Source organism: Helianthus annuus, chromosome 11 (assembly GCF_002127325.2).
Source record: "Helianthus annuus cultivar XRQ/B chromosome 11, HanXRQr2.0-SUNRISE, whole genome shotgun sequence".
Classification (NCBI taxonomy): Eukaryota; Viridiplantae; Streptophyta; class Magnoliopsida; order Asterales; family Asteraceae; genus Helianthus; species Helianthus annuus.
The window spans coordinates 17060745-17076156 of record NC_035443.2 but is presented as its reverse complement, the minus strand read 5'-3'; the positions used below and the strand labels follow the sequence as shown (position 1 = coordinate 17076156).

General features: G+C 35.2%; 1 protein-coding gene across 1 annotated transcript; it reads left to right on the top strand.

The window, feature by feature from the left end:
* Positions 1–12053: 12053 nt before the first annotated feature.
* Positions 12054–14074, top strand: LOC110889777 (polyphenol oxidase I, chloroplastic). Its single transcript, XM_022137342.2, has one exon. The coding sequence runs from the start codon at positions 12081–12083 to the stop codon at positions 13884–13886; it is 1806 nt and encodes a 601-aa protein (XP_021993034.1). The 5' UTR covers positions 12054–12080; the 3' UTR covers positions 13887–14074.
* Positions 14075–15412: the final 1338 nt, after the last annotated feature.

Genomic DNA, 15412 nt, shown 5'->3' with positions numbered 1-15412 from the left:
ATAATAATAATAAAATTAAATTCGATCGAAACCGAATGAGCAACGAGTGAGCATACCTATGCTCGTGCTCGGTTCGTTTTTAAACCGAACCGAGCTGCTCGGCTCGGTTTTAATCAAGCAAGGAATCGAACGAGCAAATTTCCGAGCTTTTTCAAACGATCGTCGAACGACCTTCAAGCGCCGAGTACTTTGGATAGCCCTACCTGGGTGCATTATTGATCATCTGAGATATTTTGTTATTGTGATCTCTCTCTATAGACGAATTAGGGTTTGGTCATAGTGATACATTTTGTATCACTGATCTTGTGATTCTATTGTTTGTCTTGATACGATCATCATGTTGATGATCTTTCGAGTGTCGAGATTCTATCTTCAGGTCATTTTGTGTTGTATTGTTCAGATTGTCATTTTAGGGTTATTAAACAGATTGGTTTTAGTTATATCGCAACTTTATTTTTTGAGTTTTTTTGTCGGTCGTTATAGTGAGTGTCGGTACCATAACCGATTGATACTGATACCAACCGAAACTATTAACTATATATAATATACGCTTCTAGCTCATTTAATTTTTTTATTAATATTTGTTTGTTAACTTAAAGAAAAAAATATAATACACAGCTATATATATAATTTTATATGAATTTTTCGATATAAATTTCCTTCAATACAAAGTTTTATTGAAATAGAGTATACATTTCATTAATGGTAAGTTATATCAATTACATGTACATTTTATTAATCGTTAATTAATTTGAATTTTGTTTCATGTGTCATCTTAAAAACTTATCCATGTGTTTTATAGGTTGTTCATGAGTCATGACTTCATGCTGGTAAGGCACATGTTTTAGTGAGCATACTAGGAAATGGCTTACCTTTTGCAACTAAACCGGTGAGAATGTGTTGGGATGCCAAGCTTAAAGCAGAGTTGATGGTGAATAAAAGGTTTGAAGGCGATATTTCACATGGGTTTTTCCATGGTTGCATAAGTCGTTATGTGCACCCAGGTCGGTCAATTGGGGAGTTATAAGTACTCGACATAGGTGGAGGATACTTGGGGAGTACTTGGACATGTTAAATTATAAAGAAATTAGTTTTCCGGAAATTATATATATGTCAAATATCATAAGTTTTTATAACAAAATACGTGATTATGAATATAAATAAAAAGATACATGTTCAAATAGTAAAGTATTTTCAAAATTGATATTCATGCTTGAAAAGTACGTGATATTCATTCTTTAATATAATAATACATAGGAATTATGTTTTAATTTTTTTAAAGTCAAACTCGGCCCAAGTTGACCAACGAGATCCAATTCTGGCTGAGGTTGGCCGCGTTTGATCAATTACGAGTAATTAGACGAAGTTAAGGAAAGTCGACTCGACAACCAATCTTGTAGCATTTATTCGGCTAGTACTTCTAGTCCTTGTTTTCCAACATTTGGTTTTACACGTCAACAGTCAATAGTTTACTCTTCCTAACATTTGGTTTTACACGTCAATAGTTTACTCTTCCTAACATTTGGTTTTACACGTAAATAGTCAATAGTTTGCTCTTCACGTTTCAACTTATAATTGCTAAAATATTAGGGTTATTGGATTTTATTACTCCCAACTATTGGGTATTGGCCGCTACCACTCCTAACTATCACCTTGACTGCCACCACTCCCAATTTAACACTTTGTGTGTTGTGTCACTCTGGTTGAGCGGTTTTTAGCTCCCCTTTTGTCTTTTAGGAGCATATTCACCTACAGTCAATAGTAATTCATAAAGTGTTAGCATAATATCACCAATAACACAACTTAAACACTAACGTGCAATTTGTTTTTTAAGAATTAAAATGTCTACAGCCTGCGAACCACATCTGCAGACATCTGTAGAAGAAGAGGTAGACCAAATCTCTACAGTTTGCAAGAAGAAGGTTGTTTGTTTTTTAACGTATGTAGACTTCAAATACAAACTGGTGGTGGTGTACGGATGATGGTGGTGGGTAGTGGTGGTTGTGGGTGGTGGACAGTGGTGGACGTGGACGGTGGGTGGTGTTGGTGATGGGTGGTGATGTTTAACCCTCTGCAGACTTTGGAAGATCTTAAAAGTAGCTGAGCCAAGTTTATACCAAGAAGAGATCGCACATATGTTTTTTTTAATGAAACGTCTTCGAAAAAACAAACAGTCTGCAGATGGCAATGTCTGCGTGTCGTAGACAGAAGAGTGTGTACAGATCTTTTTTAGAAAAACAAACACCATCTAAGAAATGTTCACTTGCGGAGTGACACAGCACACAAAGTGTTAAGATGAGAGTGATGAGAGTCAAAAAGAAATAATTGGAAGTGTTATCGGCCAACACCCAATAGCTCTGGAAGTGATAAAATCCAATAAACCATATTTTTTAGCAATTTAATTATATGATGTTTGTTTTTTCTCTTACATCAACCTGTTTCATCGACAACCAACAAATCAAAATATTTTATTTAACATGTACAACTTGCCAGCTCTAACTCATGTAAACGAATTGAATAAATATTTATGTATGCCAAAAGAGAAGAAGAATAGTTATATAATCAGGCCGGCCCTGACAATTTGTGTATTATATTCGAGCTTGAAAAAACGTGTCCTTATGCTTTAATGAAATTGGGTATTAGGCTCACTAGAGGTCTAAACTTAGTGCCAATGGGCTAATAACTAATCTAAACCATAAGAATAGTTTTGTAAACGGGTCTATGTTAGTGTTCGTATGGGTATACCGTATTAATTTTTTTACATATACATATCGGGTTTTTTTTTTAAATAATGTGATCTTCGAAATATCGGATCCTGGTGGTCCTCCCCGCCCACCCCAGGGTCGCCCTTGTATATAATATTAGTGCTATTCAAAAAGCGTAGGAAAATGCAAACAGACTATTAAGCCCTTTTATTAGATTTAGTTATTAGATAGCACACTTGACTTACCCATTGACTAGTCTTGCACTCATCAGTAAATCTAAATACGTGGTTATGTTTGATTTCTTTTAACATCCCGGTATAATTTTAATGAAAAAAAAGTTGTATTCAAAATAAAGCATATATGGGTGTCATATACTGAGTACCACTATCATACCGATACCTTTCCAAACCAAACAAATACCAGCTAAACCACATCGGTACCAGTATTCATTTTTATAGTTTTTCGTTTTGATGGCTTGGATTTAGTATTTTATAGTTTTTTTTTGCAATACATGTACCAAACCAATACAATACCACAACAATCAGTATTACAACAAACCAAACTGATACCGGCTGAACAATATCTGTACCCGTATCTATTTCATTTTTATATTTTTAAGTCGATGTAAAAATGTGTCTACATCCTTTTGCAAGACAAGTTTTATGTAATTTAATCCAACAAGAATCCAAAAAAAAAAAGTATAAAAATGCAAAGAGACGCATTAAACCTTCCTCGAGTGAGTCTACATGTAGGCATCTAGCAGAATCGCCAACTTGTGATAATAAAAAAAAAGACAAACATTTTCTTTAAAAATAACATTTATTCTCACCAAAACAGCAAAAATTTAAAAATCTCACAAATGCACCCACCCATGTTACGAGTTAGCTTCACAAATGCAAAATTTTCAACAAAAAAACTTAAAAAAAACGATCACATCTTCAATAACCTATAACACACGAAATTCCAGTAAAAAATATCAAATCTTACAAAAACATATAATAACATCTGTATAAGACAAAAACATTCAGACATATATACCATGAACACATCAAACTATAGAAAAAAACGTGACATAAACGAACATTAATAAAGTGTCAGCCCATCACTTAGCAACACTCGGTAAAGAAAACACAAACGCGATACAAAAAAATGTATAAACAAACAGATGATTCGACCGTTACCTGATGATATATTATGCTCGTTGAACTAAACATAGTAAGGGGGTGAATCTCTAGGTAAGTTGTTAGAAGTAAATTGAGGAGGAGTATAATCTTGATGAACCTGCATATTTTTGAATGAGAAAGAGTAAAAATGAGATGAGTAAAGAGAAGAAAAAGATAGGAAGATTGGTTTGTGAGAAAAAGTACAAAAGGTGATGGGTTGGTGTGGAAAGAAATGACTTGTACTTTAGATAGGATGTTGGTGTAAAACCACCCGTAGTGGGACATTATTTGGGCATTATTTTCAAAAAAAAAAAAAACGCCCCCACCCCCATTACATAGGGCGTTTTTGGGCATTATTTTTGCAAAAAAATGCATTGGCGTTATATAAAACACGTTGTATATGTCCATTGATGTCTTCTCCATTCATGTGTTTGGCCAATAAGAATATTACAACTAATATTATTTAGTTTATTTTTAATTTTTTTAAATAATTGGGTAATCATTAATGGGGCATTATTGGTCATTATCCCACTACGCATATTTGTGAAAAACGCTCATAATGCCCATTTGCTAACTGGGACGATGACACGTGTCGCACAATGCCCATAGGTGGGGGCATTATTCATGTAAACCACTACACATGGTCTAAGAACACGTGGGAATATAAAATATGCAAAGGACGAAACTACCCTTAAAGACATGAGAATCTTCTCATTAATTGTGGTGATATGGCTTAATCTTAGCCATACAATTGGGTTTCCTAGGTTTTCTCATTAGATGTGGGTTTCATGCCAATACTTACATTTATATATATATATATATATCTATCTGTGTGTGTGTGTATGTGTGTGTGTGTACAGAGAAAGAGAGATACCTAAAACACCCTCAATGGTTATTCGAGACTCGGGCTCTCTGTTAAGCATCTGTTTGATGCAATCAACGTCGTATTCTTTTGATTTACGATCCCATAACATGTGACAATCAGTATAATTTGGATCGCTAAAAGAGGGTTGTCTAGGCAGGCCAAGCAAGCGGCCAATTGATGCTGCATTGCAATTATCACCATTTTGGAAGTTATTGGTTTATAAGCACAAGTTGTTGATTAGGGCTGAGTTAGGTTGATTATATGTTTGATCAATAAAAACTAGTCTTAAGCCACCGTTTTGCGATGAGGCGGTGTAAAACCGTGCTACCAGCCTTGTGGAGAGGGGGGGGAGGGTAAAATCATGCTAAGTAGCAATCGAACGACGATTAAAACCGAGGAAAACGTAAAATAAAAATAACAATTTCTAACCAAGTGACTCACATAACATGAAACGTAGACGAAGTTGAATTTATAGCGACATGTATTACTATAAACCACGCTAAGTAACAAACAAACGACGATCAAATCCAGAAAAAAATATAAAACAAAAATAAATAAAAATAAACTTATTTAACTTTTGTGGCAAAACTATAAAAAACAAAAATTTATTATAAAAATGTAAAGTTTTAAAGTTAAAAAGAAAAAAAAACACATACAAAATAGACAAAAAGAACACTATTCATCCTAATGTTATTAATTAATATATGTAGATAATAAATATTTTCTGTTGTATCACACAACATAATTTTCACTAGTAAATTAAACAACAATAACATTATAATCATCGTAAATGCACACAACACACATAATGATGAACTTAATAGGGGTGAGCAAAATAACCGCTATAACCGATAACTAAACCATAGTCGATATAACAGAACCGCTATTAACCGATAACCAATGGTTATGGTTATGAAACTTTGTATAACCGAATAACCGGTTACGGTTGAAGCTTTGGTTAACCGATATGACCGAACAAAACATGTAATTATAAGTTTATATAATGGATTTATGTTTTACAATAACCATTTAGAGATTTTTTACTAATATAAAAGCATATTAGTAACAAAATGATCTTAATGTATAAATCAAATATTTTAATGAGGAACTGAGGTGTTATAATCGTAATTTTTTTGTTGAGAAATTAACTTATTAAAGGGAATCCTACATTGGTAATTTAATAAAAAAGTGTAGTCCTGATTATTTTATTAAAAAAACCCAAGCTAAGTCCAAACCGTGCACGCATCTAATAACACACAAAACCCCTATTTATTTCAAATTTTTCTTGGTTAATTAACCGAAAATAACCTAAACCGAACCATAACCAACAACATAACCGTTTAACCATAACTGAAGTTCGGTTATGGTTAAGGAAATTCTATAATCAAAGTTAGCGGTTATGGTTATGGTTAATGGTAAAAACCAAACCAAACCAATCCATACACACCTAATGAAGTAGTTTGAAAATTACATTACACAACTGGAATATGGTTAAAAGAATTCCAATAATTAATAATTAGTGGAGTTTTGTTTCTCTTCCAGATTTTCACTTGTTTGGAAAATTGATCATTGAACTTGTTTGGAAAATTGATGTTTGAGATAAGATAATTCTTTTTAACATGTTTACAGGTATCATTTAATCTTACATTTATAAAAATTTTAAGTCATATTATTTATTGGAATAAGTATCATACAACTAAACCATTAGATATAAAAATTCGAGGTACAATCACTAAGTGGTTAGGTGGCTAATCAAGACAATCGAGATACCAAATATCTATTCCAATAGAATATAATAGAAAAAAGATCAGACATGATGTTTCCACATGGAATATGCTTAGAGATCCTAAAAAATTGAATTGGACATATATATGATTTATGATTATTATATTTTAATATTGTTTCGGAAAAAAAAAAGCAAAAACAAATAGGTGTGTTGCCTCCAAGACTCAAACTCGACATCGATGATCATCCGTCTAAAACTCAAACTCACATAGTTTGCTTTGATTACCTTAATTTTCATTTTCGACAATTCAAACACGTATTACTATATGAGTATATGTATTTGATCTTTTAGAACCATTCTTACCCAATCAGACTTATTAAGAGATGGTCTTGGTATTTTGAGTCTAAAATAACATAAAACACCACCTTTCATTAAATTTTACCAATTTCACTCTTAAATCAAGTATTTTGGATCCAGACACAATTCACTGGTACCTACTACATAAAAGTAAGATTAATGGGTGAAAAGGTGTTGACTTCAAGAGGTAGAATATAATAATATCATAATGCAATGAGCAATCTGAGCTAGGCAACTAGAAGAAAAGTTCGTTATCATATATTTATGCGTCATGTGATTTAAATTATATTTGTTTTAGATTATGTACGTTGTCACCAATTACTAATAACGTGAATGTGTACGATGATTATAGGTTACATGGATTATCATCATTATCATGAGGTGTAAGCGGTTGAAGATCGAGCTCAAACGTGGATTGTACGAGAGTATGGTCGCTTAGTTATAAATGTATGTAACACTTGGTGTATTTAATAAGAAGTAATGTAATTCATGTGAAAGAGTCATATTAAATGGTTTTCAAACATCTTATAACGTTTAGAAAGAAAGAAATTTTATGGTTCGTATTTCCATTGCGTCTTTTCAATTGAAACGTGTTAGGGTCTTACACAAGCAAGCGCAACTATCATATACATAAACGGTAAGAACCAATTATCATCCACGAGACACGATGTGCGGCTCGGAATACTAAAACGTTCTTGATATTATCTAACACTTTTAATTATGAGGTTTGAATGATTAAAACATGAAAACAAATAACGAATGCAAATAAGATCGAATTAAATGAGAGAAAGGTGTACCATCTATGTATTGAAGGTTGTTTATGGAGGTTGACTATGATGGTTGTTCCATATTAGCTAGGATCTCGCTAGAGCAACCTAGACGAGTAGTTCATAAAGCTTCAAGGCACAGACACCTGGCTACCCTGTGGCCTACTACAATTAAGAACCAAGACCATTCAATTGAAGTACCAATGATAAGACAGTACCAATATTGTAGACACATACCAACTCTTGAAACAAAAAGCAAACACTTGAAATCACTTTGTTTTCCTGTGACTTAGAATCTCCTACACATACTAATATTGCTTCACTCGCTTGAGAAATCTTTGCAACACCATAACGCGTAGGAAAATCCAAACAGACTGCTACACCCTTTTATTCAGATTAAGTTATTTGATAGCACACTTGACTTACCCATTGACAAGTCTCGCACTCATTAGAGATCTAAAGCCTTGAGTTGTAAACCCAAGGACAGAAAACATTGACTCCATAATACTACTGACGTATACTAAAGACTCAACACATCCACATACACAAGTCATGAATAAAACCGAAACATCAAGCACATAAATTTATCACAAGAGTGAAAATCGATCAATTGTTTTATAAAAATCAAAGCAAGTTCAAAATTAGTCAATAATTTGAATCAAACATGGTCTCGTTTCATATTTGCCCTGACAATACAAACACATCTAGCCAAACATAGTAATTAAAATAGAAATACATGTATAGGAAAACATAAACCTGGTAAAAACATAGAGGTGACGTCTTCAAACCGAATAAATTAGTTAATTTTTCAATAAATCTAAATATGTGGTTGTGTTTAATTTCTTTTAACATTCCTATATAAATTTTAAGAAAACAAAGTTGTATTCAAAATAAAGCATATTTGAGTATCATAAATTATACCGAGTACTACTACCATACCGATATATACCTTGCTGAACCAAACAGATACCCATTAAACCACATTGGTGGTATTCATTTTTATAGCTTTCAGTTTTGATGGCTTGAATTTAGTATTTTCTAGTATTTTTTGCACTACATGTACCAAACCAATACAATACCACCATAATCGGTACCACAACAAACAAAACTGATATTGACTAAGGGGTTGTTTGGTAACTTCTGAATGGTTAAGTGTTGAACCAGTAAGAGGTCGGAACCATTAAGTGCTGAACCAGTAAGAGGTCGGAACCATTAAGAGCCAGTATAATGTTTTACCCTTCAGAGGCAAATGTACGACCAATTCAGATTAGAGGTCTTAACCATTCAGACTCTGTATAATACTTAACCATTCAGAGGCGTCTGAACCATTCAGACATCTGCTTACGAAACAAACAGTCTGAACCATTAAGTGATGAACCAGTAAGATGTCTGAAGAGGCTCATTAAAAGGTAAACAAACAACCCTTAAATAAAATCGATCGGTATCGTATCTGTTTCATTTTTATATTTATCAATCGATGTAAAAATGTGTCTGCAACCTTTTGCGAGACAAGTTTTATGTGATTTAATCTAATATCATTGTAAATAATTTTTTTTTTATTTTCTAATAAAAAATATTTTCCATTGCATCAAACAACAGAATTTCCACTAGTAAATTAAACAATAACATTATAATCATCGTAAATGCACACAGCATACATACTAATGAAGTAGTTTAAAAATTACATTACACAACTGGAATATGGTAAAAGAATTCCAATAATTAATGGGAGTTTTGTTTCTCTTCCAGATTTTCACTTGTTTGAAAAATTGATCATTGAGATATTCACTTGTTTGGAAAATTGATCATTGAGATAAGATAATTCTTTTTAACATGTTTTACAAGTATCATTTAATCTTACATTTATAAAAATTTAAAGTCGTATTATTTCAACGTAATAAGTATCATACAACTAAACCATAAGATATAAAAAATTCGAGGTACAATCACTAAGTGGTTAGGTGGCTAATCAAGACGAAATCGAGATGTCAAATATCGAATTCAATAGAATATAATATAAAAAAGATCTGACATGATCTTTCCACATAGGAAATGCATAGAGATCCTAAAAAATTGAATTGGACATATATGATAATTTTATTTTAATACCCATGACATTATAGCCTATTGGTATCTTGGTAGTGGATAAGGCTTATGATCATTAGGTCATGGGTTCGATTCTCACAAAGGGGGTTTTTCTCAGATTTATTGGGTTTCCTCCTGAATTGGTGTATAGGCATTATTGCCTAGTGGAGATGGATATGATCGGGTGGTTCTGCTGGTGGCACGGTGATACTCCAGTGGTCCGTCAGTGATCCAAATTTGCCGTTCAAAAAAAAAAAAAATATTGTCTTGAAAAAAAAAAGCAAAAACAAATAGGTTTTTTTTTCTTTGAACAACAAACGATTCTATTATTATAGAACAAGACCAACAAATAGATGTGTTATCTCTAAGACTCAAACTCGACATTGGTGATCACTCGTCTAAAACTCGAACTTGCATGGTTTGCTTTGATTACTTTAATTTTCATTTTCGACAATTCAAACGCATATTCTTATATTAGTATATGTATTTGATCTTTTAGAACCATTCTTACCCAATGAGACTTATTAAGACAACATAAAACACCATCTTTCATTAAATTTCACCAGTTTCAATCTTAAACCAAGTATTTTGGATCCAAACACAATTCACTGTATCCATGGTTGTAAAAGTCCGGCCTAGGCTCCGAGTACTCCCCGAGTAGGTAGGCTGCCGAGGCACGAGTACTGGTCTCCCAGGCCAATTACTCCCCGAGTAATCTCCGCCTAAGCCGAGTACTTCCCGAGTATTCCCGAATCCGACTACGGAGCGCCTAGCGACTTTTGCAGATTAATGGGTGAAAAGGTGTTGACTTCAAAAGGTAGAATATCATAATGCAATGAGTAATCTGATCTGGGCAACTAGAAGAAAAGTATTTTATCATATATATTGGAATACAAAAACGCCACCTAAAGTAAAGAAAATTGGAGCTGGCTCTTAATAATATTTTTGACCCTATAGTTTCTTTGAAATTATGTAACCTCTATGGACGATTCCACAAGTAAATTATGCGTTTAGTTTCTAAGGCTATAGGGTGTGGGGATCATGGTTGGGACATGATTTCAGAGGCGGGGGATAGTGGGTGCTCGGGGGTGCACCCGCCCACCCCAATATTTCGGTTAGAAGTGTACAAATTCCGATTTTTCGTCCGAAAATTTTAAAATTATATAGGATCGCCCTCCAAATTATTTTTCCTAAATTGTATATTCTAAATATTTATAAACTTTGTATATAAATGATGGGTAGTTGGTAAATATACACTTTGTTTTATTTGGAACTATTATTATTTGACCCGATTTGAATCGAATAGCCAACCCGACCCGAACCTAAACATAACGATAGGAAAAAAGTTTTTTGGGTCCCATTACTTTACGCCCCCTCGAAACTTTTGGTCAAGCTCCGCCACTGCATGATTTGCCATCTAGGAACATGAATGGAAGGCTACACCACCCCCTTGATTGTTCCACCATGGTTTGCATGGATTAAACCATGGCAACCATGGTCCTCCTTTCCATTTTTCAACAAATCAATTCCTTTTTGTTTAGATAAAGATAATAAATAAGGGGCTAATAGTTTGGGTCATGATCACACCCTTAGAGTAGTGGTTTTGGATGGTGGATTAAAGATTAGTTACATGACACTAACATGGAGGGTCATGGTGGTCATGAGGGTCATGACCACACCCTATAGCCTAAAATATAGATCCAATTTCTATACCAGGTTCAAAAAGTAGAATCTTTATTGGTAAAAATAGAATAAACTCAAAGATAAGAGAGATAATAGAGGCGGCTAATACAGCATTAAAGAGTCCAATAATTAATCACTGTGTTGAGCATGTGATTAGATGCAAAAAAGTGAAAAACACACTACTGAAAGTTGCTCTAAGATAGAAAAATGTTTTTTTCTTACATAAAGCTACCTTAATGTCTTTGCTATCTAACATTTATCAGAGATGCAATTAAATAATATCCCTACCAATGGTCTTAAAAGTTGGCATTTATGAAAGAAATTATCGATGCTGTTAAATGGAGATTATATATGTATATTATATTCCTAGGCATGCACGGTGTGGAAAATAAAAATCGATTTGAATAAAAAAACACCCATTTGGATCACGTTGAACCAGTTAATATAACAGATAAACATAAATTATACAAAGTGGACAAGTGGCTAATACTAATTGTCTTCCACACATAATTTTTTATACTATTTTTCACGTACGAATCCTTGATTATAATGCTAATTGTTTTCCTCACATAATTTTTTATACTATTTTTCACATACGAATTCTTGATTATAATGCTAATTGTTTTCCTCACATAATTTTTTATACTATTTTTCACATACGAATTCTTGATAAATAGGAGCTCAAAGTCTTGCATTCAGACACACCAATCTTTCTTTTCTAAGTTAATCATGTCCTCTTCACTACCACTCACCTCCCCATTCACATTCACCAATACCCAACTAGCCTTCAAGGCTCGAACCAATCAAACCCAAGGGTTCAGAGTCTCATGCAACAGTGCACAAGATGACCAAGCTGACAAGAAACTCATACTCCCCGAGTCCCAAAAGCTTGTGGTTCCCAGCGTAGACCGCAGGAACTTGCTGGTGGGGCTTGGTGGCCTGTACACGGCCGCCAACCTCCCGGGGGCAATGGCTGCCCCCATAACAGCTCCTGACATCACGTCCATATGCCAGGACGCGAAGGACGGCATTAGAAATATCGCCACCGCTCTAAGGACAACAAAATGCTGCCCTCCTAGCCTTGGGAAGACTGTTAAACCTTTCAGGTTTCCAACCGAAAAGACGGTGAGGAAGAGATGGCCCGCACATGCGGGGACAAAGAAGCAGGTGGACGATTACCGAAGAGCCATCAAAGCCATGAGAGAACTTGATGATGATCACCCGCACAGCTTCGTCAGCCAAGCTAAAATCCATTGTGCCTACTGCAACGGAGGTTACACTCAAGTCGATAGCGGTACTGGTTTCCCTGATATCAACATTCAGATTCACAACTCATGGCTCTTCTTTCCGTTCCATCGTTGGTACCTATATTTCTACGAAAGAATCCTCGGAAAGTTGATCAACGAGCCTGAATTCGCCTTACCATTCTGGAAATGGGACGAACCAGCCGGAATGCCTATTGCGGAAATGTTTTTGCCCGAATCACCTAACCCGCTGTATGACGAGCTAAGAGATCCCGATCATATTCAAAAGAGACTAATAGATCTGGACTACGCTGGCACCGATAAGGACATTCCAGACCAGCAACAGATAGAGTGCAATCTTGCAACAGTGTACCGAGATTTGGTCCGAAACGGAGGTGATACACTAAGCTTCTTTGGTGGCGAATACGTTGCGGGTGATTCTCCTGTTGCTGGCACTGACCCGTCAGTCGGATCCGTCGAATCTGGATCTCACACGGCTGTGCATAGATGGGTTGGTAAGCGAGGAACTCCTAACAGTGAGGACATGGGTAACTTCTACTCTGCGGGGTATGATCCCGTGTTCTACATCCACCACGCAAATGTGGACCGTATGTGGAAACTATGGAAGGACTTGCGCCTTCCGGGACACGTGGACCCAAAGGAGGATGACTGGTTAAACGCGTCGTATGTGTTCTATGACGAGAATGAGGATCTTGTACGTGTGTATAACAAAGACTGCGTTGACGTACGGAGGCTCAAGTACGATTTCATAGAGAACTCTGACGGACCGTTCCCATGGCGCAAGAGTCGACCGCCACAACGCAGAAAGAGCGCCCAAGTTGCATCGACGGTGGATGTGAAGACGGTGGAGAAAACTAAGTTCCCTGTGCGTCTAGACAAGATCGTGAAGGTTAGCGTGAAGCGGCCCGCGGTAAACAGGAGTGAAGAGGACAAGGAGAAGAACAATGAGGTGTTGTTGATCAAGGGAATTAAGTATGATAGTGGAAAGTTTGTCAAGTTTGATGTGTTTGTGAATGACAAACTTAAGGAAGGCGAGGTTACGACGCCATGTGATCCTGAGTACGCGGGTGGGTTTGCACAGATTCCACACAACGCAATGAAAAGCATGTTTATGACGAGTTCCGCAAGGTTTGGGCTAAATGAGTTGTTGGAGGACACAAACACCGAAGGCGATGAGTATGCAATGGTGACATTGGTGCCAAGGACAGGGTGCGAAGATCTCACCGTCGGCCAAATCAAGATCGAGTTGGTTCCAATCCCAAAAGCCTAAACCTTCATGAGTTTTTATTGCTTGGAGTCTAGAAGGCTCGTTAGGGGCCAGAAATGCATGTGGTAATAACATTTGCTTGGTTTGGTTGTGGTGATTTTAACTTTGTGTAGCCTGAAATGCCGCATTGCGTTGAGTTTCACGGCGTTAATAAGTTTTGTGATCAATAAATATAGGGTTTTTCTTCTTAAGATGTTTTGAACATTTAATTAAATTACTATACAAATGAACCGTGTAAACCATTAAACCAAAATCATTAATTGTTCTAAATCTTGTTACAAATAAGAGCATCCAGGTTAGTGGTTTAAAGCACTATTGTTGAACCTGAACCAGACCGGAACCGTAAATAGATGGTCTAGTTGAGTATATTTTAATTGTCTACGTTTGAGCCAATGGATTAGCCATTACCGGTCGGCCAGGTGGTTGGATCTTTTATTTTTTTAATTTTTTTATAGTCTCATTTTAAAATGATTTATTTAATTCTTAAGGCTCCATGATTCATCATTATAGACTTGATATTTCTATTAATAATAATTTCATATTATTAAAACTTTTATAAATGGTGTGTTCAATTTTAAAAAATAGTGAAGTACTGAAGTTAGAAAATATATTTACTAGTGTTGTTAAGGCGGCACTTGTTTGACTCAAATTGTGTATATCGTTTTAAATTCTAACCACTTTTTTTCCTACGTTTTAAGAACTTAATAGAATAATAGTGTTAACTAGAAGACAACCCGTTGCAACGCGGCAGGGTTTGGCATTACACATTTAGTGAATGTTGGTATCATTACAGGATTGTCAGGTCCAAGATTTTGGAGTCGAGAGATCATAACAATCATCCACATAATCACACAACTTATCAAACCAATACATTTGAGTAACTTAAATAAGAAACGAATGAAACTTGATAAACTAACCGAAATTAACTAGAGCAATCTTCACGATGTAAACAAACTTTACGTTCGACAACTTGCATACAAGAACTCGAAAGTGAAACCCTTAAATACTTGATGAAACGTTGCGTGTGGGAAGGGATACGACGTATGGAATCGTTGTGTTGAACCCCTGATAACCGTTTATTTTGCAGTTATATCCCATACACACACCATTTCAAAATTACAAGCCCTATCTAAAAGCAATTAAACCCTAATGGACTCTATAGTATTCGACCCATGTTTGTTGGCCTACGGCCCAAACTAAAATAAAACATAAACAATTATATCTGACCCATTAAACAAATAAACAAAAACATAAACGACTTGGGGTCGAACTTGCATGATCTTGATTATCAGACTTCATTCTCCTCCCTAATCAAAGCATCCTTAGTTCGATCTTCATGCATGCTACTCGTCTTTTCTCCCAGTGACTTCTAGGATTATCACCAAGTCCGGTTCATCTTCGTTTACTTCAACCTTCACACCTTCATCATTTTTTCGCTTTGCTTGAACTCGTTTCATGCTCTTCACTTCCATTTTTCTTGCGTTTGATCTTCATCACATCGAAATACCATTCTAATAAATCAACATACC

What these genes read in the sequence shown, in the direction of transcription:
- LOC110889777 (XM_022137342.2), top strand. Translation starts at nt 12,081, where the DNA reads ATGTCCTCTTCACTACCACTCACCTCCCCATTCACATTCACCAATACC.